At 47.3% G+C, this 26,439-nt stretch overlaps 1 protein-coding gene across 1 annotated transcript; it reads right to left on the bottom strand.

The window, feature by feature from the left end:
• Positions 1 to 22,592: 22,592 nt before the first annotated feature.
• Positions 22,593 to 25,160, bottom strand: LOC119443175 (tigger transposable element-derived protein 4). The gene is made up of 2 exons (XM_037708344.1): positions 23,885 to 25,160; positions 22,593 to 22,645 (listed from the first exon to the last, which is right to left on the bottom strand). Exons 1-2 carry the CDS (start codon positions 25,158 to 25,160, stop codon positions 22,593 to 22,595), a joined length of 1,329 nt encoding a protein of 442 aa, XP_037564272.1.
• Positions 25,161 to 26,439: the final 1,279 nt, after the last annotated feature.

The raw sequence follows: 26,439 nt of genomic DNA, 5'->3' as shown, positions 1-26,439 counted from the left end.
CTTCAGAATAAGCTCCAAGTGTAAACCTTGCGCCCACGTTCATCTCCTGCGCGCACACACGTTGAAATCTGGTGCACGCGCGTACAGGTACCCACGAAATGACTCGGAACGCCGGACCGGTGGCCGCTCGTCGGCGGAGCCACAGCCTCCTGTTAAGACCTTCGATGACAACCGTGAATACGCTACTGAGAAGCGAGAGCGGAGGCGCCTAACAAGACCTTCGATGACAAACAACCGTGAAGTTACTGAGAGGCGACGCTACTGAGATGGGAGAACGGAGGCGGGGGCGCCTAACAATACCTTCGATGACAACCGTGAATACGCTACCGAGAAGCAAGCGAGAGCCAAGGGGGGCCCCTAACGACACGGTCCAAGCAAGTTAATTGTGAATACCACAGTGCCCCGTGTCACCGACCCGACAGTGGCCACTGCACCCCCTCCACGGCACTGCACGTGCCTGACTCACGCCCTTTTACTGTGTTTCTTTACTTCTCTCTTTCCACTTTCCTTTCGCCACTCTAGTAATTTACTACTGCAAATAAACCAGTCTCGAAACGGATCCCAAAGAGTGAACTTCTTCCTTCGTGGATCCTGCGCGCGCGGCCGACGCCGCCCTAAGTTCAGTTAACGCGTAGAAAAGTTAGGAGTCGTTCAAAGGCGACAGTGATTAGATTCAGTCCATCGGCGCGAGTATTCATCACATTTTGGTGCTGAAACCCGGGATTACTTCGCCTGCTGACATCGAAAGCGCCATGGAACGACTCCAGAAGAAGCAGGCCGCCCTGCGACAAGCAATCGACAAGATCATCGCAGCGGCCAGCGACCCACTGCAATCGCCAACCATCAAGTCGGTGAGCTTGAGGAACACCTCGACCTTCTTGAACAGGCAGAGGAGTTGAAAAATCTGTAAACGAGAGCATCGAAAAGATAGATCTGCAAGAATTAGATGCAAAATTAGAAGCTGATTGATTGATTGATTGATTCTGGGGTTTAACGTGCCAAAACCAGTTCTGATTATGAGGCACGCCGTAGTGGAGGGCTCCGGATTAATTTTGACCACCTGGGGTTCTTTAACGTGCACTACAACGCAAGCACACGGGCGTTTTTGCATTTCGCCTCCATCGAAATGCGGCCTCCGCCTAGAAGCTTGCGCTGCATACGCGGAGAAGATATGCTCCCTCAAAACAAAGCTCAAGAGAGCTCTCAGAATTCATACAACCAACGAGAGCAGGTCAACAACTCCGTCAGTGACAGACAACACTTCAGAGCAGGAAGCACACCCCATTGGTTCCGTCCCAGCCGCGGTATTCCAGCCACCATCAGCAACAACCAAATTACCGAAGTTGGAAATCGCAAAATTCAGCGGAGATCTGCGCTCGTGGTAGAAATTCTGGAACCAATTCGACTCAACTTTTCACAAGAACAGCACCCTGCCTGCAGTAGCCAAGTTCCAATATTTAACAGTTACCTAACCGGAAAAGCCGTCGCTGCTATTGAAGGGTTGTCGATCAGCGATCGAAATTACGACATCGCGGTGAAGACCCTCATCGAGAGATTTGGGAAAGAGGACGTCATAATTGAGGACCACATGTTGCATTTGCTTGACGTCCGCCCAGTGCACAATCTGCATGACATTGAAAGGCTGAGGGCCCTCCACAATGAAATCCGCTCCGGAGTCCGTAGAGGCGTTGGGAGTGTCGTCGAGCCCATACGGCACGCTGCTTCTCACAGTTCTTCGTAAAAGCATCCAAAGTGAACTTTGCTTGGCGTACTTCCAACGGAAGGCCGCCTCACCTGAAACGCCCGAAGACGAGCTGCTCGGTTTCCTGGATTTCATGAGAGGGGAAGTTGAGAGCAGAGAGAGAGCCCAGAGTGCATTACGCCATGTGCAGGACGCCGCTGTTAAACAGAAAGCACCGATAAAGGGGGACGTACGTCCTCAAAACCCATCGGCGTCTGTTTTCACCGTAACCGACGACAAGGCGCCATGCGCATTTTGTGATGCAGAAGGACATCAACCAGCGAACTGTGTCGCCCCCGTAAGCATAGACAAGAAGAAGGAGGTGATGTCAAGGGAGCGGCGCTGTTACAAGTGTGCGAAAAAGAAGCACCGGGCTGCTGAGTGCAGAACTGCAAGGTGGCTGAAATGCGCCAAATGCTCTGGGTGACACGCAACAGGCGTCTGCGAACTCAACCGAAGATTGACGCGACCTCCCTCATTCGAGGATGCTGCACCAGCAGAGACAACAATCGTTTCAGGTAGGACCAACACGGGGAGCGACCCGCGTGCTTCTACAGACGGCGCGAGCGTATGCGGAAGGCCAGCACAAGAGTGCTCTGGTGAGAATGCTGCTCGACGGTGGCAGCCAGAGAACATTTATACGACAGGAAGTTTCCCGGCGCCTCAATCTTCGCGTCACAGGAGAGGAGAAGCTCGCTATTTACGCCTTTGGAAGCGAGAAGCCGTCTGAGAAAAGGTGTCATCGCGTGGAATGCTGGCTGCGGAACTGGCGCAACGCCAGAATCCGCATCGAAGCACTAGAGGTCCCCGCTATCTGCGGAGATCTCCTGCAACCACCTGATGACTGCACGGCTCGCATCGCTCATGAACAAGGCCTCCAGCTTGCTGATAACGTACCTGACGGTTACCATCGTGGTGTTGGAGTTGAGCTGCTTATCGGGGCAGGTCACCATTGGGACATAACAACAGGAAATCTCAAGTGCCTCTGTAAGAATCTCGTGGCCATGGAGACCGCGTTTGGGTGGACATTGCAGGGCACGGAGCCTACGGAGCAACCTACGTGATGTGGGTAGGCGTGGCCACAGAACCCGGCGAAATTTCTCCTCAATTGAGGTCATTCTGGGAGCTGCAGCACCCTGGTATCGTCGACAACGCACAGCTGACCGCCAAAGACGACAACGTTCTTCGGGCCTTTAAAGAAAGCATCGTACACAAGAACGGTAGATACGAAGTAACTCTCCCATCGAGAGAGAACGCGGCAGACTTGACGGCCAACAAGAGCACACCAGTGCCACTAATGAACCTGGAAGACCACAGCTCACTGACGAGAGTGCTCCGCGTAACAGGGTGGGTCAGGCGGTTCATTCAAAACTGTCGAAGCCAGTCAAAGCTGACGGGAGAGTTGACGGCTGAAGAGGTATCCGATGCAGAAAAGATTTGGAAAAGAGCCTGTCAATTAAACGCGTTCAGAAACGAAGTTCGCGCGCTACGTGCCGCCAGGCTGCTCGACCGGGGATAATCAGTGATAGCTTTGAACCCATTCTTGGACGCTGACGGTATAATGAAAGTTGGCGGGCGGCTTCAGTACAGCACAGAAGAAGAAAACGCTAAGCGTCCCGCAATACTGTCACCGTCTGATCCGTTCACACGCTTACTTATTTCTTGGGAGCATAGGCGCCTACTGCACGCAGGAGTACGGGACACGTTATCCCAACTTCGGGAACGCTATTGGATTATTCAAGGAAGACAGGCAATCAAATCGGTCATTCGACGCTGTCTTACGTGTAAGAAGCAGAGTTGCCGAGCCGCAGAAGAGCCCACTGCCCCGCTTCCCCCTATCAAGTCACCCAGGCTGATCCATTTGAAACGGGTATCGACTTTGCGGAGGCCCATATTCTACAACGATAGCAGGTCCGAACACAAAGCTTATATCGCTTTTTTTACTTGTGCGACGACACGAACCGCCCCCTTGATCTCAATGAATTGCCAGCCTGTGTGGACAATGGCGGCTAGGAATGAGCCGGTGCTCATTGCGGGGGAGGATGTTAAGACCTTCGATGACAACCATGAATACGCTACTGAGAAGCGTGAGCGGAGGCGGGGGCGCCTAACAATACCTTCGATGACAACCGCGAAGACGCTACCGAGAAGCAAGCGAGAGCCAAGGGGGGCCCCTAACGACACTGTGCGAGCAAGTTAATTGTGAATACCACCGTGCCCCGTGTCACCGACCCGACAGTGGCCACTGCACACTCTCCACGGCACTGCACGTGCCTGACTCACGCCCTTTTACTGTGTTTCTTTACTTCTCACTTTCCACTTTCCTTTCCCCACTCTAGTCATTAAATAAACCAGTCTCGAAACGGATCCCAAAGAGTGAACTTCTTCCTTCGAGGCTGCTGCGCGCACGGCCGACGCTGTCCTAAGTTCAGTTAACGCGCAGAAAAGTTGAGAGTCGTTCAAAGGCGAGAGTGATTAGATTCAGTCCATCGGCGCGAGTATTCATCATCTGTTATTAAATATCTCTGTCACATAAGAGAATGAATGGCTTATACCCCCGTAAAATTCGCGTCCCCATTGCGACGACAGAAGAGAACTTAAATTTTACGCTGGAATTATGAGCAGCAGCGGAGTCAGCTGTGGAAGAAGACGACGAACGCGTGACCTGTGGCACAAGCGCGTTAGCAAGGTCTCGCCGAGGGGAGCCAACCCTTTCACCTTGGTCGCTTTATCAGTTGCACACTACGTCACGCACGACGTCATACATTCACTGAGACACATCCTTTTTATGCACAGGTGGCCGTTAAACCAAATATCGCGAGCGGCGATATGCGTTTGTTTTTGTTGTTGGCTCTTTCACTCTCAATTTTGGGGGGAGAGGTTTTCCGCGCAGACGCCATAAAATCCAGGATCCTAGCCATAGACAGCTTCCCTGTAATGACTGAACGCGACAGCCTTGCTCTCGTTTGGGCCAATTGCTAACTTCCGCCCTTACCTGATCGGCCGACCTTTTTCTGTCGTTACAGATCACGCATAATGTTGGCTGGTTATACGTCCGGTTTCAACGCCATTTCTTTTGTTTTCTGGACGTTTTATCCGTACAGAAACCGCCGAAGCCATCTGATCTGACGTCACGCATTGCGTGAGCTGGACTCTGCACTCCTGGCGGCTACCTGGCAATCGGGGCAATACGGCCGCGGCGGCGGTAGGATGCATGGTCCTAACTCTGTTTATCTTCATTTCCCAGGTTGGTGATATCGCTATCTCGAAGTTAACTTTTAGTCAGTTTATTTCGTTATACTGCTACCGCTGCTGCCGTGCCGTTTCTTGCCGCTGGTGTTTTCTGTGTCGCCGTGTTTTTCTTTTCTTGTTTGTGCTTACGTATTTTGCGCGTACGTACGTGCCTTTATCTGCCACAATGCCTGCGAGCGGTGTGTGTCCCGCCTGCAGCGAGGCCTTGCCAACTGATGGGCGTCTGTTGAAGTGCATCGAATGTGAGTATGCCTACCATTTGGGAAACTGCTCGGGATGGTCAGAGAGCACGTTTAAAAGCAAGGAAGATACAGGGCGCCGTACTTGGCGGTGCACTAAGGCGCGATCTTGTACGCGTTCCAAAATGGAACGGAGGCGTTCCGTTCCATCGAGCCGCACACGATTGGTCAATTTCAACCGCGACGTTCAAATTGACCAATCGTGTGCGGCTCGATAGAACGGAACGCCTCCGTTCCATTTTGGAACGCGTACAAGATCGCGCCCCTAATTGTCGTAATACGAAACCGAAATGCGCCGGAAGGCAGGATATGGAACCGGAGCTCGCTGCTAGTCTGGCTGACATTGCCAGGAGGCTTGACGCTCTCGCGGGTCTGCCAGGGCAGGTAGATCAGATTAAAGCATCGATACAGTTGATGTCTGACAAATATGATGAAATTCTGAATAAGCAGGCGCAGCAAGATAGGGAAATCGGCAGCTTAAGACAGCGCGTCGAAATTCTAGAAAAGAAACCCTGCTGCGACAATGCACAGGTCAAAGAACTAGAATCATCCCTAAATAATCTTGAGATGCACAGCAGGAAGCATAATACTGGAGTGCATGGTGTTCCGAGGACTCCGAATGAAAACCTGCTCTTAAAACTAAATGGCATCGCAAAGTCTGCTAATCTTCCAGAATTGAGTTTAAACGATGTCGACGCTGTTCACAGGCTCCCTATTAAACCAGGGAAAGAGCCTGGCACCGTAGTTCGATTTGTGCGGCAATCGCAACGTGACGCATGGCTTGATGCTAGAAAGGTCCTAAAAAACCTGAAATCAACAGTGACCATTGTTGAAAATATGACCTAAGAACAGAGGGACCTCCTACGCAGCAGGCGTACATGGGCGGCTGAAAACGACTATTGTTTCACCTGGCACTCGAATGAGAAAGTTCTAGTTTGGAAAGCAGAGGGTGCACGTGCTGTTATAATCAGAAGTAAAGGTGACCTATTGGAGATAGCTGCTTGATAGGTCACTGCTGCATTCATGGAGCTCCCGCTTAAAATGGTTTCTTCATTGGCCCACCTTATAGACCCGGCTGAGCTTACAAAACATGGTTATAGCGAGTTCAACAAGAGCTTTAAGTGCTTTCACTTGAACTTACGATCTGGAAAGAACAAATATTAATACATAGAATATTTTTAGTGATATACGTTTCCCATTTCATGTTCTTATGTTTACGGAAACTTGGTTTCGTAATGATGCGGAAGCTTTTTATTTGCCAGCGTATAATTGTCACTGCCTAAACCGTGATAGTAAGCGAGGAGGTGGAGTGTGCATCTTACCGCTTAGGGAAATGAATTGTGAAATTCTTTCAGTGTTTACATGCGTCACGCCCGATTAAGAAGTGATTACCCTAAAATGTGGTTCCTTTGTGTATTGCGTCTGCTACTGCCCACCGGGGCGAAACATATCCAATTGGATGCACTTTTGCAATTTGTTGATGAATATAAATGTACAGTAATCATCAGAGGGGATTTGAACATTAATTTCTAGGCTGATAGTGCTATGAAACTTAACTTGGAATCATTATTAAATGTTCACTTATGTCACAATGTAATAACTGTACCTACATGTATTACTGAAAACACAGCCACAACATTAGGTGTCTTCATAACCAATTATAACAGTTCTTACATTAAGGCAGGCATTATTATGTTATAAGTGATCACTTGCCTGTTTACATTTCACTGTCTCAAACTAACACTTCAAAAAGCAGAAGCACTCTTACGTGTACCATGGGATAAACCCTGTCAAGCTGTTAAAATTCCGGGACTGCTTGTCTAACGTAGACTGGTATGATGTTTTAAAAGAAAACGACCCAGATGCAGCCTATGAAAAGCTTTTACACAAATTCACGGGAATTTATGATGAATGTTTTCCCTACAAAACATCTAGCAGGTTAGGGATGGTTGATGTAATTTTTTAATCGATTAACGATTAATCGTTCGTCAGTTTAGCGTATAATCAATTAATCACTTTCGATGCGGGGTTTTTCGTCGATTAATCAACTTTTTTTTTCGGCCGCTTTAAAAAGGCTGAAACACAGTTACCTACTCACCTATTTTACCTATTTAACGTTTGAAAGGTGGAACCAGGATAAGAAATATAAGCGTATAAACTTTCATAAAGAATAATGTTTAATTTGTTAGAGGTCAACTATAATTGCCACTAGGGACTAGTGGCAGGGTGTTCATATTAACACGTGTACTTGTTTATCTTTCCCCGGTGACCGCTTTTCACCGGCTAACAAATGTTAAACGTTATCGCTCGGCGCAGGGCGCAGGACGGAAGTTTCTCGAACGTTATCGATGCTTCTATCCGTTGTCTACTGTCACGGACGCTTATGTAATCTGATTGTATGAGCGATGCAAATTGTCTAGTCCTTTCTGGAAGACACGCGGGCACCAGGGCGACCCCAGTGCTTCGATGGGGTCACCCTGGAACCTTCGATGACTCAGGTATAAAAGCCGACGCGTTTCGCCGCTGATCAGATTTCGACGATCGCCGACTGTGTTCGCCGCTATCGTTGTGCTTCGAGTGCAACTTGCTTTTGTGGGCACAGGTTCGCCCAATAAAACATCTGTTTCGTCATTCACAGTTTTGCGACTGTTTCTTTCACCGTCACTACTACGTGACAATATTTAACTTGTACGGAATTTTTTAAAATCGCCTGTTGCTGGTAGCATAATTCTTATCGTTGAGTTGGGTTATTCGAAGAGGCGGACATCAGTAGCACGAGAAATCGAAAGACATATTCAACCAATTAACAAAAATTGACATTGACTAATGAACTTCTTAGTTAATTACTTTACGACACATATTGCAGTTTACGAATTGTAGCGGTGAGATTGCAAGACGCACCTACTTGAAATGAATTTCCAGGATGACACGTTTCGAGATATTATTTCTCAAAGGGTGGGACGACATACATGGGCGTTCCAGTTACTTTTGTGCTTCAATGCATTTTGGTAAAAAAGTAAGTGGACCAACAGTGCATTTTTACGGCGATGGTGCATATCACCAAGGTGTCATTATGTAAATTCATTCAAAGTGGATACGCCTGACAAGCTCACCGGCTGCAATTCGTAAATTGCTATATGTGTCGTAACGTAAAAACTAAAGTTAATTAGTGATTTTTGTTAATTAGTTGAATATGTGTTTAGATTTCTCGTGCTAATGTCCGCCTCATCGAATAACCCAGCTCAATGATAAAAATTACGCTACCTGTCACAGGCGATTTCTAAAAATTCCGTAAAACTTAAAAATGAACACCCTGCATGTTAAAAATGGCACTTACTGAGAAGGGTGGGCATGGAGGAAGGAGAAATTAGAAGATATCATCGCTGCACGACTGACATGTAGTAACGGCGCAACACGTAATCGCCACATCAGAGCGCGTGGTAGGTTTAATGCTGCCGGGTGCAGGGCAGCAGCGCAGCTGAACGGGAGCGCACCCATTTGAAACTACTGCGAACCAAACATTATCGGCCAATACGTTGTCTCTCAGGGTCACGTGCTGACTATATACTGCGAGGTAAAAGCGAAAGAAATGGCTTGACGGTGAGTTCGCTTGCCAAGACTTGCAGCCTCGCGTATTGCAGCCTCACGGTACCTAGTTCATTTATTCCTCCACTGGGGTGGCTTCTCTCCAGCCCCAGGCACCTTGCGCGACGCGTGCGTAAAGCGGGGAAGCGCTTGGCCAGCTCGGCAGGACTCGGGAAAGCAGTCAACTGTCGCTCTCAGCCTTCGCAGCCGCGCTGCCGTTGCTCGTACTCCGCATTCTATAGTACGATTTCAAAATTTTCACGCCACATTAGTCACCGTCTGGAAAACGATTAATCGAACTGCTTTAATCGATTAAACTGATTAAATTAAATGTAGACATCGATGACAATTAATCGTTTTGCGGCGTACTTTTAGTCGATTAATCGTTCATCGATATTACCATCCCTATAGCAGGTCTAGAAAGTGTAGGAAACCGTGGATGAATCATGAACTGCTCAGGCAAATACGAAAACGCGAACAACTTTACAGATCATTTGTTCAAGTAAGGTCTGCCGAAGCACTGAAAACTTATACAGCATTCAGAAACCGTGTCAACAAAAATATTCACTTAGCCAAAAAGGAATATTACACCGATCTGTTCAGCTCTTCTCAAGGGAGTTCTGAACAGCTATGAAAAAATTAAGATCGGTAATTGGTCATGTTCCTGAACCGCTTACCAAACTAGTAAAGGACAGAATGAAGTTAAAAGGCTCGGAGCTTTCTAACGCATTTATTAACTTTTCTGTCTCTTTAACCCCTTTGTCCGCGAATAACTATATCCCAACATTAAAATATCATAATGAGCACACCATTTTCCTAGATCCGGTCAGTGAAAGCGAGGTAGTTTCATCTTTTATTAAGCTAAATAACAGCAAGTCCCTCGATCAATCAGGAATACAAATTACGTCAGTTATATATGTTATCGATATCATAGCGAACTGTCTAGTCCACATTTTTAATATGTGCCTTACAACTGAAGTGTTCCCAGGTAAGATGAAATGTGCAAAAGTTACTGTTATATACCAAAATAAGGCAACATGACTGAGTATAGCAAATGGTCATAGATAAGAAAGGCACACACAAAAATCCTTATGCAAATCTAAGTGCCAACCTAAGAAGCACTTGCTTGCTTACAGCCTACAGTATGCACGGGTACAGACAAGTACCTCCCCCCTCCCATTAAAAAAATATCAATAATAATAAAAAATAAAAACAAGTAAGGAATGCAGAAATATCAGTAAAAGAATGTAAACTTATAACCAGGCTCAAAAAAGAGGTGCTCATAAAATCTCAAGCATAAAAAAAGAAAATCCAGGTGCGGTCATCCACAACCAACACAGGGGTGCTTGTCTATCTGATAGCGCAGGTCATTGTCTTCATCAAAAGTGACATAGTGCATGTCAAAGGTATTGCTCCTGCTTGTCTCTGAGTGAAATTGAAGGAGTGTGCACTTTAAAGAACCCCAATTTGTCAAAATTAATCCACAGTCCTCCACTATGACATGCCTCATAATCAGGTCATGGATCCGACATGTAAGACTTCACAATATTTTAATTGGAGGAGTGCTGATGCAAGTGTCATGGTGGTTTTCAATGGTCATAACTTCCATTAGCACTCATGACAGCTGGTGCTAGCAGTTTGGAGTGATTAAATTGGTGCTATGAAATTAAACTTTTCTTTTGTGCTGTCGTTTGTGTTCAGACAAATTGCTTGCTGAAAGCAATTGAATTGAACCTTTTTACACTCTTGTAGATTCATTAAAACATCTTTTGGTCCGTCCAATATATACTTTACCACAAGACAAAGGTGTCTGGTAAATTACGCCTAAAACTAGAATGTTAACGTTGTTCTGTATGCTTTTTTGCAAATCTTTTTGCTCAAGCGTGCCATTCACCAGGAAGCACATAGACAAGGCCTTGCTCGGGGCTGCAGCAACAACTCTGACACCAGCTCTCGTTGAAATTCTTAAAATTGTGAGTGAGCCAATGCACGTAAGGCACGACTGCAACCTTTAATACATATGTGCCTTGCATAATGATTAAGTACAATAACCTTTCCTCATTCAATGATTCAGGTAGGAATCATAATGTTTTGCAAGAATTTGAATGGAATTGCGTTTATTCTGCAACAACAAGGCTGCGTGGTTGTATCCAACAATGAGAAAAATAATAAAACTATTTTCAGGAACATGGGTGTTTGCAATGCTTATTACATATTTTGATTTTGTCATGCAGATAAATATGGCGCTTCGAATTCCACAAATGTCCATGGGTCCCATCACGCTGAGGTTAGGCCCCTGCAATCTAATTTTGGAGCCTGCTGCCTAATGTATATAACCTGCCTTGGTAACAGTAGCACAAAAATGGTTTTCATATAAACTTTTTTTAATGGGGTTTTACATGCCAAAACCACCATCTGATTATGAGACACACTGTAATGGGGGACTCCGGAATAATTTGGACTACTGGGGGTTCTTTAATGTGCATCTAAATTTAAGTACACAGGTGTTTTCTGAATTTCACCCCCATCGAAATACAGCCACCATGGTCGAGATTTGATCCCACGACCTTGTGCTTAGCAGCCCAACACCATTGCCACTCGGCAACCACGACAGGTTTCATATAATTTGTGGCCATATTTCACATCATTATGAGTTTGAATTAAAATGTCTGAGGAACCACATGCCACTTACAACACACTTGAGTTTTTGGCAGTTTATGAGAAAACTGTTCGACTCATTGCAAAGACTATACAGTGGGAATTCTTACAATTTTTCCTTGACTCTTGTCGTTCAGATGCATGTAATATAGTTTTCACTTCATAAAAAAAGGTTCAGACCGGAAGCAGTTAATGCACACAGCCTCATATTTGTGGCATGCAATGGCACGGTATCACATGAAAAAACATTCAGGAAGTCACCACAGCATCTGAATAATGCTCACAAATATATTCAAGCACTGAGCAATGTGCATGGTTTGGTTAGTCAGTGCTGAAACCAACCCAAACCTAAGCACCTCAAAATGTCCAACCACAAACTAGAGCACTGCACGGGCTCGGGCTTACCCGAAAGCACGGGCCCGGCCCGGCCCGTGGGCCGGGCCGGGTAGAGGAGTTTTTTCACGGGCTCGGGCCGGGCTCGGGCACGGCGTGTGCTTTTTGACCGGGGCCCGGCTCGGGTTTTTTGACGCGGCCCGGGCCGGGCTCGGGCTTTCTGCGAGTTATTCTCGGGCTTCTCAACTCTGAAAAACATGTATTTTTCGGTCTCGGGCCGGGTTCGGGCCGGTTTCGAGTCGGGCTCGGGCCGGGCTCGGGCTTAAGGTAAAGGGGTGGCGGGCCGGGCCGGGCGGGTAACGTAGATTATTTCCGGGCCCCGGCCGGGCCCGGGTCTCGCCATAAAAGTTTTGATCGGGCTCGGGCGGGCCGCCCAATGTGAAAACGGGCCCGGGCCGCAAAAATCGGCCCGTGCAGTGCTCTACCACAAGCTCGTGCAGGTTAACCAATTCTACACTTCGTAGCCATTCATCCATTGCAGGGGCCTCAGGTTTGAGCAGGACATGTAGCTTGCTGATTCATGCCTGTGCCTTCCTGAGAATACAATCGCCCAGTAGTTCATGAAGTGGAACACTAAGACAAAGGTTGGTTCAAGTGCTGAAATACATGATAAACTTGGTAGCATTTGGGAAGCTATCGTTCATGAATGAGCATTTTGTGCTATTCAAGGCAGATGTTGAAGCTTTTTTTTCGGGAAATAGCTGCTGCAAAAGTTCAAATTGCACAATGCCGTAGAGAGAATGAGGAATTGCAGAAAGATTTGAAAGAGAAGCTAGGAAGGAGGTTATGTAGCTAAAGCTGTACACCAGAGCCATTAACACTGTGGTTCCAAACCTTCCACAGACTCACAGGCAGGACTTGAGGGTGACCGTTGCAAACATTGCTGTATCGAGTGTGTTATCTGAACCGAGCACGTGCTATGCGCAGACAGTGTTCCGCGCATGCTGTCACCCTTGCCACCGACATGTATATAAGCGCACTCAAAAAAAGGCAGTCATTCGTTCTCAAGCAACCCGAGGCTGTAGTCTTGCTTTATCGCATCACACGATACATGGTGTCAGAAGTGCCTGAAAAACAACAGCAATGGAATTTCTACAGCTAACGGACCTGCTACGTTTCACAGGGGACAACTGGAAGTTGTTCATACCGAAATTCAATCTTTTCCTGGCGTCGGCCAAAACCACCGACAAGAAGCCTCACCCGGAGTGTGCGAAAGGTGCCCTTCTGAGTATCGCAGGCGAAGAAGCCATCGAGGTCTACAATACCTTCACCTTTGTGGAAGGCGAAAGCAACCTTGACTACGGTACGGTGGTCCAGAAGTTCGAGGAGTACTGTGACACCTAACAAAACGAAGTCTACGAGCGGTACGTCTTCCGGAAAAAGGTACAAGAGCCGGGTGAGCCTTTTGAACATTTACTGAGGGATTTGAAGACTCAAGCCCGAGCATGCAACTTTGGTGCATTGATTGATTCAATGGTCCGAGACCAAATTGTCTTCGGAACTAGGGATACTCAATTAAGAGAGAAGCTGCTAGCAGACAAGCTTACCTTGCAAAATTCCAAGAAAGCTTGCAAGGCGGCAGAAATATCCGCTTCGCACCACGAAGCTTGGGATCAAGATATAAAGCAGGTCCCAGTGCGCAATCAAAGCCCTGTGGCACGTACTGAAAGGCACAGAGACTACAAGTGTCGGAAATGCGGGCGAACACATGAGCTGCGTAATTGCCCTGCGTTCGGAAAGGCATGCAGAAAGTGCAAAAAAAAGAACCACTTCGCAGTTTGCTGTAGGGTGAGTGCTAATGTCGACGAACTGGAAGAGTCGGAAGATGACTTTGATGTCCTCGATATTTCGGTTCACAAGATCAACAGTGAACGCGACTGGACTGTAGAAGCACGCGTGAACAATGTGTCAGTGCAACTCAAAGTGGACACGGGATCTGAAGCCAACTTGTTGCCCTTTGGACCTTATAAAAAATGCACCCGAAGCCACCACTGCAACCGAGCAGTGCGGTCTTGCGTTCGTACGGTGGGGGTCTGATTAAACACTTGGGTGTTATCAGGCCAGAAGTGGAAATTAACAGTCGCAAAACCATAATGGACTTCTTCATTGTGCACAACGGACGTCAAGCGATACTTGGCCTGCAAGCATGTCAACAAGCAGGACTTCTGTCCCGACAAGTCCACAGTGTATCTGAAAACAGCTCAGAGAAAGTGATTAAAGACTTTCCTCACTTGTTTTCTAGCACAGGCTCCGTTCAGTGACGCTACAGGATGGTGCTTCGTGAGGGAGCAAAACCAGTCCAAATAACTTGCCGGGTGCCCCTGGCCCTGCAGGGACCACTCAAGGAAGAACTACAGCGCATGGAGCGAGCAGGAATAGCCGTCAAAGTCAAGGAACCTACAGATTGGGTGAGCCCACTTGTTCTTGTACGAAAGAAGGACGGAAAGCTCTGTGTTTGCATTGATCCCCAAAAGGTTAACGAAAATTTAAAGCGGAAACACTACGAAATGCCGAGACGTGAAGAAATCGAAGCAGAACTCGCAGGCGCCATAGTCTTTACACGATTGGATGCGAACTCTGGGTTCCATCAAATGCTGTTAGACGAAGAAACGTCGAGAATTTATACATTCTCAATGCCGTTTGGACATTACCGTTTTTGAGGTTGCCATTTGGCATTTCGTCAGCACCAGAGGTCTTCCAGCAGAAGCCTAATGAAATTTTTGAGGCAGTCCCTGGTGTAAAAGTATATGTTGACGACATACTAATCTGGGGTACATCAAGGAGAGAGCACGACAAACGTCTGCGCCTTGCACTACAGGCTGCAGAACGGGCAGGCTTAACTTCCAATCGAGCAAAGTGCACAATTGGCATCAAACAGATCGAATTCCTGGGTGACGTTATCGGTGCTGAAGGCATCAGGCCCAACCCTTCCCTAATAAAGGGTATGATAGAAATGCTGCCACCTGCCGACAAACTGGCAGTGCAACGAATGCTGGGTGTTGTAAACTATTTTGCCAAATTCGTGCCGTCGCTCACTCAGAAAACAACGCTGCTCAGAAGCTTGATCAAGAACGACGCGGTTTTTGAATGGTCAGAAAACCACGCAAACGAGTGGAAACAACTGTGCGATACTTTAAGCAAACACCCATTGCTAGCAATATTCGATCCCAAAAAATAAACTAAAGTGTCCTGTGATGCGTCACAAAATGGAATAGGCGCCGTGCTTCTGCAACGTCATAGCAGCCATTGGAAACCTGTGGCATATGTGTCGAAGGTATTATCAGATACGGCGCAGCGGTATTCTCAAATAGAAAAAGAGACAATGGCCATTCTGTACGGCTGTGAACGATTTGACCACTTTGTATATGGACGCAAGGTCATAGTAGAAACTGATCATCGCCCCTTGATTGCCATCTATAAAAAAAGCAATAGGCGATATTCCGCCCAGGCTGCAGTGGTTTTTGCTGCGTTTATTGTGTTACGTCATCGACTTGTGCTTCGTTCCAGGGAAGCAGCTGGTGCTCGCCAACCTGTTATCACGGGCTTCAATCAAAGACGACGGGGCTGACATCACGACTGATGACGCAGACGTGGAACCGGCTTGTAGCGGAAACAAGCAAAGACCCGTACCTAAGCTGTGTTCGTAACAGCGTTGTTACCGGCCTGCCTATCGAAGGACAGCTTAAGTAATTTGCTGGCGAGCTCTCTGAAGTCAAAGGCGTCCTTCTTAAAGGCTGCAAGATTATAATACCAGCAAACATGCAAAGGGAAATCTTGGAAAAGATCCAACAAGCACACGTTGGCTTGAATAAGAGCAAATTAAGAGTGCGGCGTTCAGTGTTTTGGTCCGGAATGAATTCCGATATTGACAAATTTGTTCAGACCTGCGCAGTTTGCAAAAAGTATGCGTACTGCCAGCCGCAAGAGCCACTGCAGATGCGTCCTGTGCCAGACCAACCCTGGTATAGGGTTGGTATAGACATCTTTCACTACGGCGGAAAATCATACCTCTGCATCTAAGATGCCTACTCAAACTTTTCCGAAGAAGATATGCTCACAGAAACGTCGGCGAGAGTGGTCATTGACTCAATCAGGGCTATCTTTGCCAGATATGGTATCCCCATGGAGGTGTGTACAGACAGTGGCCCACAATTTGTAAGCAAGGAATTTGCTGCATTTGCACGAGCATACGAGTTTCGGCATGTTACCTCCTGTCCAGGATTCCCGCAGTCCAACGGACTTGCTGAAAAAGGCATACAGATAGTGAAGAGAACCTTAAAGAAAACCATGGAAGCTAAACAAGATGTTTGGCTGGGGCTTCTTTCGTACAGGACTACACCGCTGGAAGCCGACGACTGATTGCCTGTGGAGCTGCTCCAGGGTCGGATCCTCTGCTCGACGTTGCGGTGCATCCAAGGGAAGCCCGAAAAGCCAGTCTTCAAGCACCGCCAAATGGAGAGTAACAGGCGCCTACTGGCTCCTCTAAGGAAAGGAGACGTACGTGTGAAGAACAGGACGTGGACTACTAAAGCAAAGGTCATACAACCGTTGGCTCAACCCTAGTCCTATAATGTCTTCACAGAGGGAGGTAGGCTACTGCGACGCAACTGGCAACACATTTTACCCACTCAAGAAAGCCTTTCATAGAGATCCTCCAGAGCTTGTCGAATGCGACGACGATGTTGTTCAACACAAGCATCACCAGTGCCAAGGGCCGCAATGCCTACTGTGTCTGGAGCCCCAACTTGTGCGTCACCTGTTTCGGCTCTTAGGAGGTCGCTACGGCAACGTAGACCCCCTCGCCATCTGACTTACAACCGAAACTTTGTGCAAGTGCCGTGAAGCAGATGTGTAACCTGTGTTAACAACGCTGGGACTGTCGTACAGATAAACCATCCATGTAATCTACGAAAAGTGCAGTTTCTTGTGTTAATTTCTGTGTTGTGTTTGTTCTTTCAAACAGAGGGGGACAGCTCACTAGATAGAATCAGCGCCTAACCTGTCTTTTCCAACTTTTTCTTTCCAAGTCTTTCTTTTCCTGTTCGTGCAACCATGCTTTCCTGGTTTATAATATTCAGCAATTCAACAGCTAGACCCTCCATACCTCGAAACAGAGCACCTGAACATCTCACTTGGCAGTATTGAGAGCCCTAAGACATGACACCAATGCAAAGATCAAGTTGCCTAGTAAAGCCGACTCCAAAAAGCTTATAATACTCATGAGATTCTTGATGTGTCCATCAGCATAAATGATAACATTCACAATGTGTATGCTCAATCTGTTTGCCACAGATAAGCCTCTTAGTGTACTGTCATCCCAATCAACAAGAATTGTGTCATTGGTACGTACCTCTGCACTTGTGCAGTCACAAGGAGAGCTAAGTACTCAAGTGAAGCTTTGTGAGGTGATGTTTGGCTGGATTGTGCAAAGCAAACTAACTGATTAGTCCGATGCCATACCAGGTACAAGCACAAGTACACAACAGGACTGCCTGTCAAATGTCTCGGGAGCACCTGTCAAATGACGGGAATCCATGAACTGTGATTTTCAGCTAATTTTATTAGAAAAAATTGCTTCAAAATTTCTGCACAAAGTACCAAAGACACTGCCTTTCAGCTATAAGCATCTCAATGACGTGTCATGTAGGCCAGCTCAAAAAACATATCAAAAGAATTCTTCCGAGTGCGATACATATATAGAGACAACCACCATTTCTTTCTAGGAAGTGCCTATTGAAGCAATGCCTCCTAAGAAAGCCTAGCTGTGCCACTATCTGCATAATCAAGAAACAGCAATGAAGAAAAATGCAAAGATTGCATCAACTAACTCGGAACTTCAAAAATTGACCAACACTGCCAGGCCTGGCTTCCGTAAAATGTCTCACAGCATTTGAATGGAGCTTCATTGAATTCCATTCTTACTCTGCCATTCTTCTGACTACTACTATGGTTTCCAGGGAAATAACCCATCCTGGCAAATCAAGAGGACACGACAACCCCAGGGTAGCACAGTTTCAAGCTAGTACGTCATCTTTCTCTTACGCTGTCTGACATAACAATTCAGGTCATCTGACAGCGAACGTTTTCCACTATAGGACATGTTGGCAACCACAATATTTGGTGAGGCCTTAAAACAGACTAAAAATGTGAAAAAAAGTTGGAGGTGGAAGCAGTTCTTTTGATTAAGTATTTAACTGAGCTTTCAACTTTACATGGAATGCATGTTATGTCCTCGTGTTATGTCCTTATCTGACTTCTAATAGAGAAGTCAGATCAAAATGACACAGTGGCATGATGAGGCAAGTGGACAGAACAATGGTTTTAAAGCATTCTTTCATGCTGAGTACAAGTCGTAACTTCAGTATTGCCAAGAAGCAACCCAGTCAACAAGATTACCAATGGGCATAAAATGCCGAATTAAGTGGCAAAAGTATGAAACAACACCTATAAAGCTGTGAAGTATTTGAGGCATGTGTGTACTATGGAACTTGGCAACTGTGTGAACTTTCGACGCACAAAAAATGTAGTCATTGGAAACAACTTGTTAAGTCTGATCAGTATGTCACCAAAATGAAATTTCATCACAAAGGGTTAGAGGCCTTCCCACACAAAAAAAAACTAAAAGCTAATTCCCTTCATTTTGATATGCTCAAGATTCAATACCCTGCAATTAAATTGTCTATGGCACCTCTACCAAGTCATCGTGATGTACACCTAGGCAAGAGATTTAATGCCAGTGACTGCCACAGCAAAGGTGGAAGCACAAGAAATAGCAATGGCAAGCTCTCACATGAAAAAAACAAAGATTGGTGTGCTGGTGAAGGATGAAAAAGAAAAAAAAAAACACATAGGAAAAAATGGTGGAGACACCATCATGCAACATGCATGCCAGGCAAGAGGTTGTGGTTTCTACAACTGTTTGCACATGCCTTGACACTGTACAGCATGTGCGAAAAAATGCTCCACAGGTGGATGACTCAATCACTTGGCAGCTGTTCTAGCCTTGTGAGCAGCAAGAGCAAGGTGTTTCATAAAAATAGTTGAATTCGAAGTACGTCGGCTATCTCGAGGTGAAATGTACCATTAAATCTGATGGAGTACAAACTCTGATACCCATGCGTTCAGTCACATCTTCCAGATTCAGAAGAGACTAAAACACCAGAGGAAAACTTGTAAAACTACGAAATGGCAACATTAGAGAAGCACCTGCACCGACAGAAGCTGTAAGCTGCAGTAAATTGTTAGACTGAAGAAAGTGAGTGCACTAACGTTAAATAATACAATATTTCACTACGCAGATTTAGGCAGTCCTGTCTCATCTCCAAACATGGTTTGAACCTTCTCGTCTCCTATTTGCCACATAAGCACTGCATATTAAAACATAGTCTCAATCTTTAGTGCAATGTCTTTGTCACTGGCTATTCACAAGTTAAGCACTATACAATCAGGTGTAATATGGTCGCGACGTCGTAAACTTGAGGAACAAACCGAACGCACTTGTCGGCAGAGGCAGTAACAAGAACGGACGCTTTTTATTACCACGCGCTAGTCACTGCTGCTGCTTCTTCTTGCTCTGTTTTTCACAAGTGCCGATATGTCTTGTTACATCGTTGTCTTTGCCGCATTAGACACGCGGCATTTGCCTCCCTCCCAAGGGAGGCAAATGCACAACTTGAGGATGTACGAGACACTAAAACGCAAGCCACTTGGAAAAGTATGGCTTTGTGCGCACCTCATGCACCACTTCAGGGGGTTGCTTGTGGCGCCACGAACAAGCTTCACCATCGGGCACGACCTCGTAATTCATGTCGTTCCGTCGTCAGATAACTGTGTATGGACCAAAATATCGCCTTAGTAGTATTTTAGAAAGTCCCCTGCCCTGAATGGGTATCCAAACCCACTGTCTCGCCGGGTGTGTCGGCGACAAATTTGTGCTGACGATTGTACCGCATTGCGTCCTGAACTTGCTGGTGGTGGATGCGTAGATGTGCAAGCTGTCTGGCTTCTTCGGCACGTTGAGCAAATTCTTCAGCATCTGCATGGATATCGTCACACTTGTGGGGTAGCATTGCATCGAAAGTTGTCGTGGCTTCACGACCGTGTACCAAGCTGAATGGTGTCATACGAGTTGTTTCCTGTTGAGCAGCGTTATATGCGCAGGTTACATAAGGCAAAATCTCGTCCCAGCTCTTATGGTCCACTTCGACATACATGCAAAGCATGTCTGCGAGTGTCTTGTTCAAACGCTCCGTTAGTCCATTTGTCTGGGGATGATAGGCTGTCGTTTCCCGGTGGGCTGTGCCACCGAGATTGAGAACTGCTTCTTAAATTCAGCTGTGAACACGGTTGCTATGTCAGTAATTACAACCGCTGGGGCACCGTGCCTAAGCACAATGTTTTCAATGAAAAATCAAGCAGCTTCAGCTGCTGTTCCGCGCTGGGTAGCTTTTGTCTCCGCGTAACTGGTAAGGTAGTCAGTGGCGACAATAATCCACCTGTTCTCAGTAGTTGAAGTTGGAAACAGTCCAAGAAAATCCATGCCAATTTTGGCAAAGGGCATTCCCAGTACCTCTACAGGATGTAGGAGACCAGCTGGCTTGTCGGGTGGTGCTTTGCATCTTTGGTAGTCAGGAAAAGTGCGTACATGGTGTTTAACGTCGGCTGGGAGCTTCGGCCAATAATACTTCTGCCGCAGTCGGGACAATGTTCGTGTGTAGCCCACATGACCTGAGGTGGCCTCATCATGACACGCTGTGAGAACTTCATTGCGAAGCAGGCACGACCAGTAAGTAGGTGCTGCCCGTTCGAGAAAAGTACTTATAGAGAACATTGTCCTTCAAACAAAATGACGCCAGACTGTGTCCAAACAGTCGAGGCACGTCTTTGCCTCAGCCTTCCAAAAAATCAATAAGCGGAAGCAGTTCTGGGTCATCGCACTGCTGCTGGGAAATGGTAAATGTATCGACAACGCCCAAGAATGCAGCCTCTGTGTCCTGATCCTCGGTGACAGAAGGCTGTACTGGTGACCGAGAGGCAGTCGGCGTCGGTATGCTTTTTCCTTGACCTGTATATGACTGTCATGTTGAACTCCTGAAGCCTGAGGCTCCAGCATGCCAATCGACTGCAGATGTCTTTTAAATTAGTCAGCCAACAAAGAGAATGGTGGTCACTGATGACGGTGAATGAGCAACCATACAAATATGGGCGAAATTTAATAGCAGCCCACACAACGGCGAGGCATTCCTTCTCCATAGTGGAATAGTTTTCTTCTGAGCACGAGTTCTGCTGGCGTAGGCTATCACTTTCTCGGAGCCGTCTTGCCGTTGCACCAGCATGGCACCCAGACCTACATTGCTCGTGACGGTATGAAGTGATGTTGGGGCATCCTGGTCAAACTGTGCCAGAACTGGAGGCATTTGCAGACGCTGACGTAATTCGTTAAATGCCATTTGCTCACGTTCACCCCAAACAAAGGGAACATTCTCTCGTGTTAGTTGCGTCAACAGTGAGGCAATACATGAAAAGTCTGCAATAAACCGGCGATAATAGGCGCACAGGCCCAAGAAGCGTCTCACTGCCTTGCTGTTAGATGGTGTGGGGAACTTTGTAACAGCGTCTATTTTGTCTGGGTCAGGCCGGGCACCTTCGCTCCGGACGACGTATCCCAGGAATTGAAGTTCGTTAAAGCCAAAATGACATTTCTCAGGCTTACCGTGAGACCAGCCGAGCGTACGGCTTGGAGAACAGCCAGTAGCCGGGTTAGATTCTCTTCAAATGTAGCCGAAAAAACTATCACATCATCAAGGTATACCAAGCATGTTTGCCACTTTAGACCTGAAAGTACGGTGTCCATTAGACACTGAAAATGGCTGCCGTTGTACACAAACCGAAAGGTAGCACCTTAAATTCGTAGAGACCGTCGGGCGTCACGAAGGCAGTTTTCTCCTGATCTCGCTCGACTTCTATTTGCCAATACCCGCTGCGTAGGTCCATGTAGGAAAAATAAAGTGCGTGGCACAACCTGTCTAGTGAATCGTTGATGCGTGGTAATTGATAGATGTCTTTCTTTGTTACCTGATTTACCTTGCAGTAGTCAATACCGAAGCATAAGCTGCCGTCTTTTTTCTTGACCAACACCACAGGGGATGCCCAAGGACTCTCTGAAGGCTTGTATCACATCATCCTCGAGCATTTTCTTCACGTGCTTTTGTATTTCTTCGCGTTCCTTCGGGGCCACACGGTAGGGGTTCTGTCGAATTGACCTCGTGGCATCGTCCATAATTATCCGATGCTTGGTCAATGGTGTTTGCTTGACCTTCGACATATATGAAAAGCAATCCTCAAACAGCTGTATTAGTTTCAGTAGGCGCTGCCTCTCAGCGGGCAACAGGGTCGTGCAAACGTCAACGGACAATGTTGTCTGGGCCGAAATGGTATCGTCACTCATTCCTTGGTCGTGCACAGCGAAGTAGTCCTTTACTTGTACCATGTCGTCACAGAACGCAACAGTAGTGCCTTTTGGGACGTGGCAGCGTTCGTTGCTAAAGTTCGTAAGCAGTACTGCTGCATGCCCACAATTTAAAGCCAGAATGCCCCGTGCAATCGAAACGCCTTGTGTGAGCAATAATACGCTGATTTTTCCGCTATCACATCACCGTGGTAAGGTCTCTCACTAGAGACAGCCACAAGGCAGCAGGTTCGCGGCGGCATCGTCACGTCCTCGGCTAGTCGTAAACGCCGTGCTGTTTATCATAGTTGCAGTCTACATCTGGGTTCGCTGAAAATGTGACCAAACACTCCGGGATGTTTATAATAGCTCCATAATCCCGCAGAAAATCCATACCCAAGATGAGTTCTTTGCAGCACTCGGGGAGAATAATGAACATGGCAACAAAGCTGGAATCACCGATGCGGAGTCTGGTGGTACATTACATAGCGACGTTCAGTTTTCTTACTTTCACATACAAACAGTTGTATTCATGAACTGTTTCCATTCCCGCAAATCTCCTGAAGTGTGCGGTATGCTCAATGACACTAATGAACAATGCATCGGCACGATGTAATGCTTTGCCACTAAAGTCCATCTGAGAAGACACCTCACTTCCAAACGTATCCTCATGCGACTATAAAAATTTAACATGCTACCATCGCAACAAAATACCAACAAACTCACCTCGGACACGGCATCTTCACCTTGCCGACCACGCATTCTGTCGATTCTGCGCTGCCAGCTCGGCTAGGGACGAACAGAGCTAACAACTTTCTTCCCCGTAGTACCTAGTCGAAGAGAAATTTCAAGGACCGAAAGTCCCCATATTTCTCTCGCAACTACGGCTTGTCGCGCATGCGCAGGAAGAGCTGAGAAATCTAATTATGATCTGCTCGTGGAGGAGTCCATGATGTCACGTGACTGCTGCAGCGGCGAGCCGCCGGTTGGTGTGGCTGCCCTGCCACAGCTACGTTTTGCTGCCAGCGGCGCACCGCGCCCGTTTTGCTGCTAGTGTGTACGTGCGATCACACCACTGACAAAGCGCAAGGAGTAGCAGCAGAAAAGGCGTCACTACAAAATCACGGTCCTGTTGACAAAAGTTGAAGATTTGGTGCATGCATTAATTGTACTTTCGTATACAGTAAAAGCTCGTTAATTCGAATTTCACGGGGACACTTAACGAGTTCGAATTAACCGAAATTCGAACTAACGAAAGTGATTAAAGAAAGCCACATCTGATGACAAAAACAAGGTAGAGCACCTCTAGGTACATTTATTTGCAAAAAAAGTCCGTAATGGTTTTCTGCTTTTTGCCTCTGAAAGCGATTGCTGCTGCTTTATCTTCCAGAGCTCGAATGAGCCGGAAAGCATCGTCTTCGCCTTCTTCGAAACTGAAGAAAAGCTGGGCGTGATTTAGTCCGTCCATCACCTGTGCCAACGAAGGTCGTACCGGTGTTTCACCAACATCATCATCATCTTCTTCATTATTCGCGTCGTCATCGTCCACGGCTGGGTTTTCGTCTTTGCCGACAACTTGGGCGATGATTTCATCATCGGTCACGGCACCGCACACCGCCGCGCAGCTGTCGACATTCACGTAGTCGCCGAAGTCCACATCGCCGAGCACCTCCCGTACATGAACCGGAGCGCGGACGTCCTCTTCAACTTCATTTGCGTCTGCGTTAAGGGCTCCGAAACCACAGTGCCGGAAACAATTCGCAATTGTTTCTGTGGTTACTTGATTCCAGGCACGCACAAGCATGTGCAGGGCTGTGAGCAGAGTGACGGTGTAGCTCTTCTCATTATCGGAGCACAGGAGCAACTTCTCGAGAACGTGGCGTCTATAAAAGCTTTTCAAAACTTTTATAACGCCCTGATCCATAGGCTGAAGAGCCGCAGTGGTGTTAGCCGGAAGAAAAACCAGCTCAATGGCTCTCAACTCGACTTCCACCTTGTGCGCCGAGCAGTTGTCGACGAGGAGGAGAATCTGCCTCTTGCCGAGCTCAAATTTTCGGTCGAGTTTCCTCAGCCACTGCTTGAAAAGCTCGCCCGTCATCCAGGCCTTCTTATTTGCTGCATAGTCAGCCGGCAGCGTGCGAATGTTCTTAAAACATCGAGGCTTTTGCGACTTCCCTATCACAAATAGGGGGAGCTTCTCGGTTCCAGTCATATTGGCCCCGAGCAACACCGTCACCCGCTCTTTGCAACGTTTGCCGCCTGCACACACGTCCCCCTTGTAGGTGATCATTTTGTCCGGCAAGAGTTTAAAAAACAAGGCGGTCTCGTCGGCATTAAAAATATCGGATGGTGCGTACCTGTTGAGGTGGTCTAGTAGCGCACCATTCCGCCACACGGTGCAGGTTTCCGCGTCTACGGCTTTGGCTTCGCTGCACACACTGCGGAAAACGAGGTCGTGTCTGTCCCTGAAGCGGTGAAACCACCCGTCCGAAGCGGCGAAGTCGGAGACGTTCAGACGTAGCGCGAAATCAGCCGCCTTCGCTACAATGATGGGGCCACTCAATGGGATATCCTGGCTCCGTTTTTCCTTAATCCATGCGAGCAACGCTGCCTCCAGGTCCGGGTGCTTTGCTGTACGAATTCTCTTCCGATCCTTGGCGAAAGTTTCAGCCGCGTACGAGTCCTCAATAGTCTTCTTATTGCGGATGTAGGTCGACAGCGTGCTTCTCGGTATATCGTGCTTTTTGGCAATTTCATTCTTACTCTGCTTCCCTGCATCCACTTCCCGCAGAATTTCCACTTTTTCCTTCAACGTTTTGGCACGGTATTTTCCACGCGACGACATAGCGGCACGCGAGCAGTGTCGGTCTGTGACGGACGCGTACAGAACAAAAGAGAGGCTTAGAAGTTAGACGTTGCGATTGCACTGGCGACGGAGAGAATGGCTGATTTCGGGGTTGCCACCGAACGCACTGCGTATCCCGCTGTCCATGACGATGCGGCAGAGCATTTGCGAATAAACGCAAGTGCTGCCCCCTAAAAACACGCGATGATGATAGTGTATGTCGCGCCATCTGTCGCTTAACAGCAGAGACTGCGAGCTGGCTACGGCGGCGCGCAGTTCGAATTATCCGTGGCGGGCCGGATTAGCATTCGAAATAACGAGCTTTTCAATACATGGGGCTCTATGAAGCATGGCCGGACTGTGCCACTTAGTTCGAATTATTCGAAAATTCGAATTAACGAGGTGCGAATTAACGAGCTTTTACTGTATCTAGAGAGGCTATAGGTTTGAATCACCCTCCATAAAATGGCTGGAACATGACGACCAAGCCATGGTCATTTGTTGCTGTGCTCGTACTATCCTCCGTAAATGGACCAAGGTCCACAAAGCCAGTGAGCTCGCTGGATGGTTTCACACTGATATTTTTTGAAAGCTTGATTTCGTCAAACACAAGTCCACTGTGAAGACTAAACTCATCCATGTTCCGAGTCTTCTCCTGCAGAGCTGCAAGCACAGTAGTATTGAAGCAAATGCACTTTTGAACGTCTGCATATGCTTATCCAGGCAAGACTTGCTAGGCAGTGCCATTATCTCATGCCGCCTGACATGCTCATAGCTTCAGGCTTTGCATATGCATAAGTATGCATTCTATGATCCAGAACTTGTCATACAGCATGCCACGGCTTGACTACCTACGGGCTCCTTCAAGGCAAGTTTTCACAGTAAGGCGCTGTTTTCGTGGATGTCCGCTGATCTTTGTCTCTAAGACAGAGCTTGCAATAGATTCATTGGTGACTCAAAGCTCTACAGCACTTTTCTCAGCGTTTGCCAGCTTTCTTCTGGCCCGCAGCACCTCAAAAGATTTCCTAGCACTTCGTTGTTTGCAAGATATTCCAGGTTTTTTCTTAAGCCGATATGACCTATTTAGCGCAAGCTTATTGGTGTACCTGCACTGCAAACATGGTTTACCGTCAGTTGAGGTGCCCAGGCAGTCTTTGCGAAGTTCTTGCCGTCATGCTGAATGCACTGCTTTGGGTGGACTGGTTGAATTTCAAAGCCTGGGCAGGGTATCATGCTATCAGCCTTTGTCAATGCCGCCACAGCGTCGTGAACTGTCTTA

This window comes from Dermacentor silvarum, chromosome 1 (assembly GCF_013339745.2).
Source record: "Dermacentor silvarum isolate Dsil-2018 chromosome 1, BIME_Dsil_1.4, whole genome shotgun sequence".
Classification (NCBI taxonomy): domain Eukaryota; kingdom Metazoa; phylum Arthropoda; class Arachnida; order Ixodida; family Ixodidae; genus Dermacentor; species Dermacentor silvarum.
Note: the sequence above shows the minus strand (reverse complement) of the source record. Positions and strands in the feature narration are given on the sequence as shown.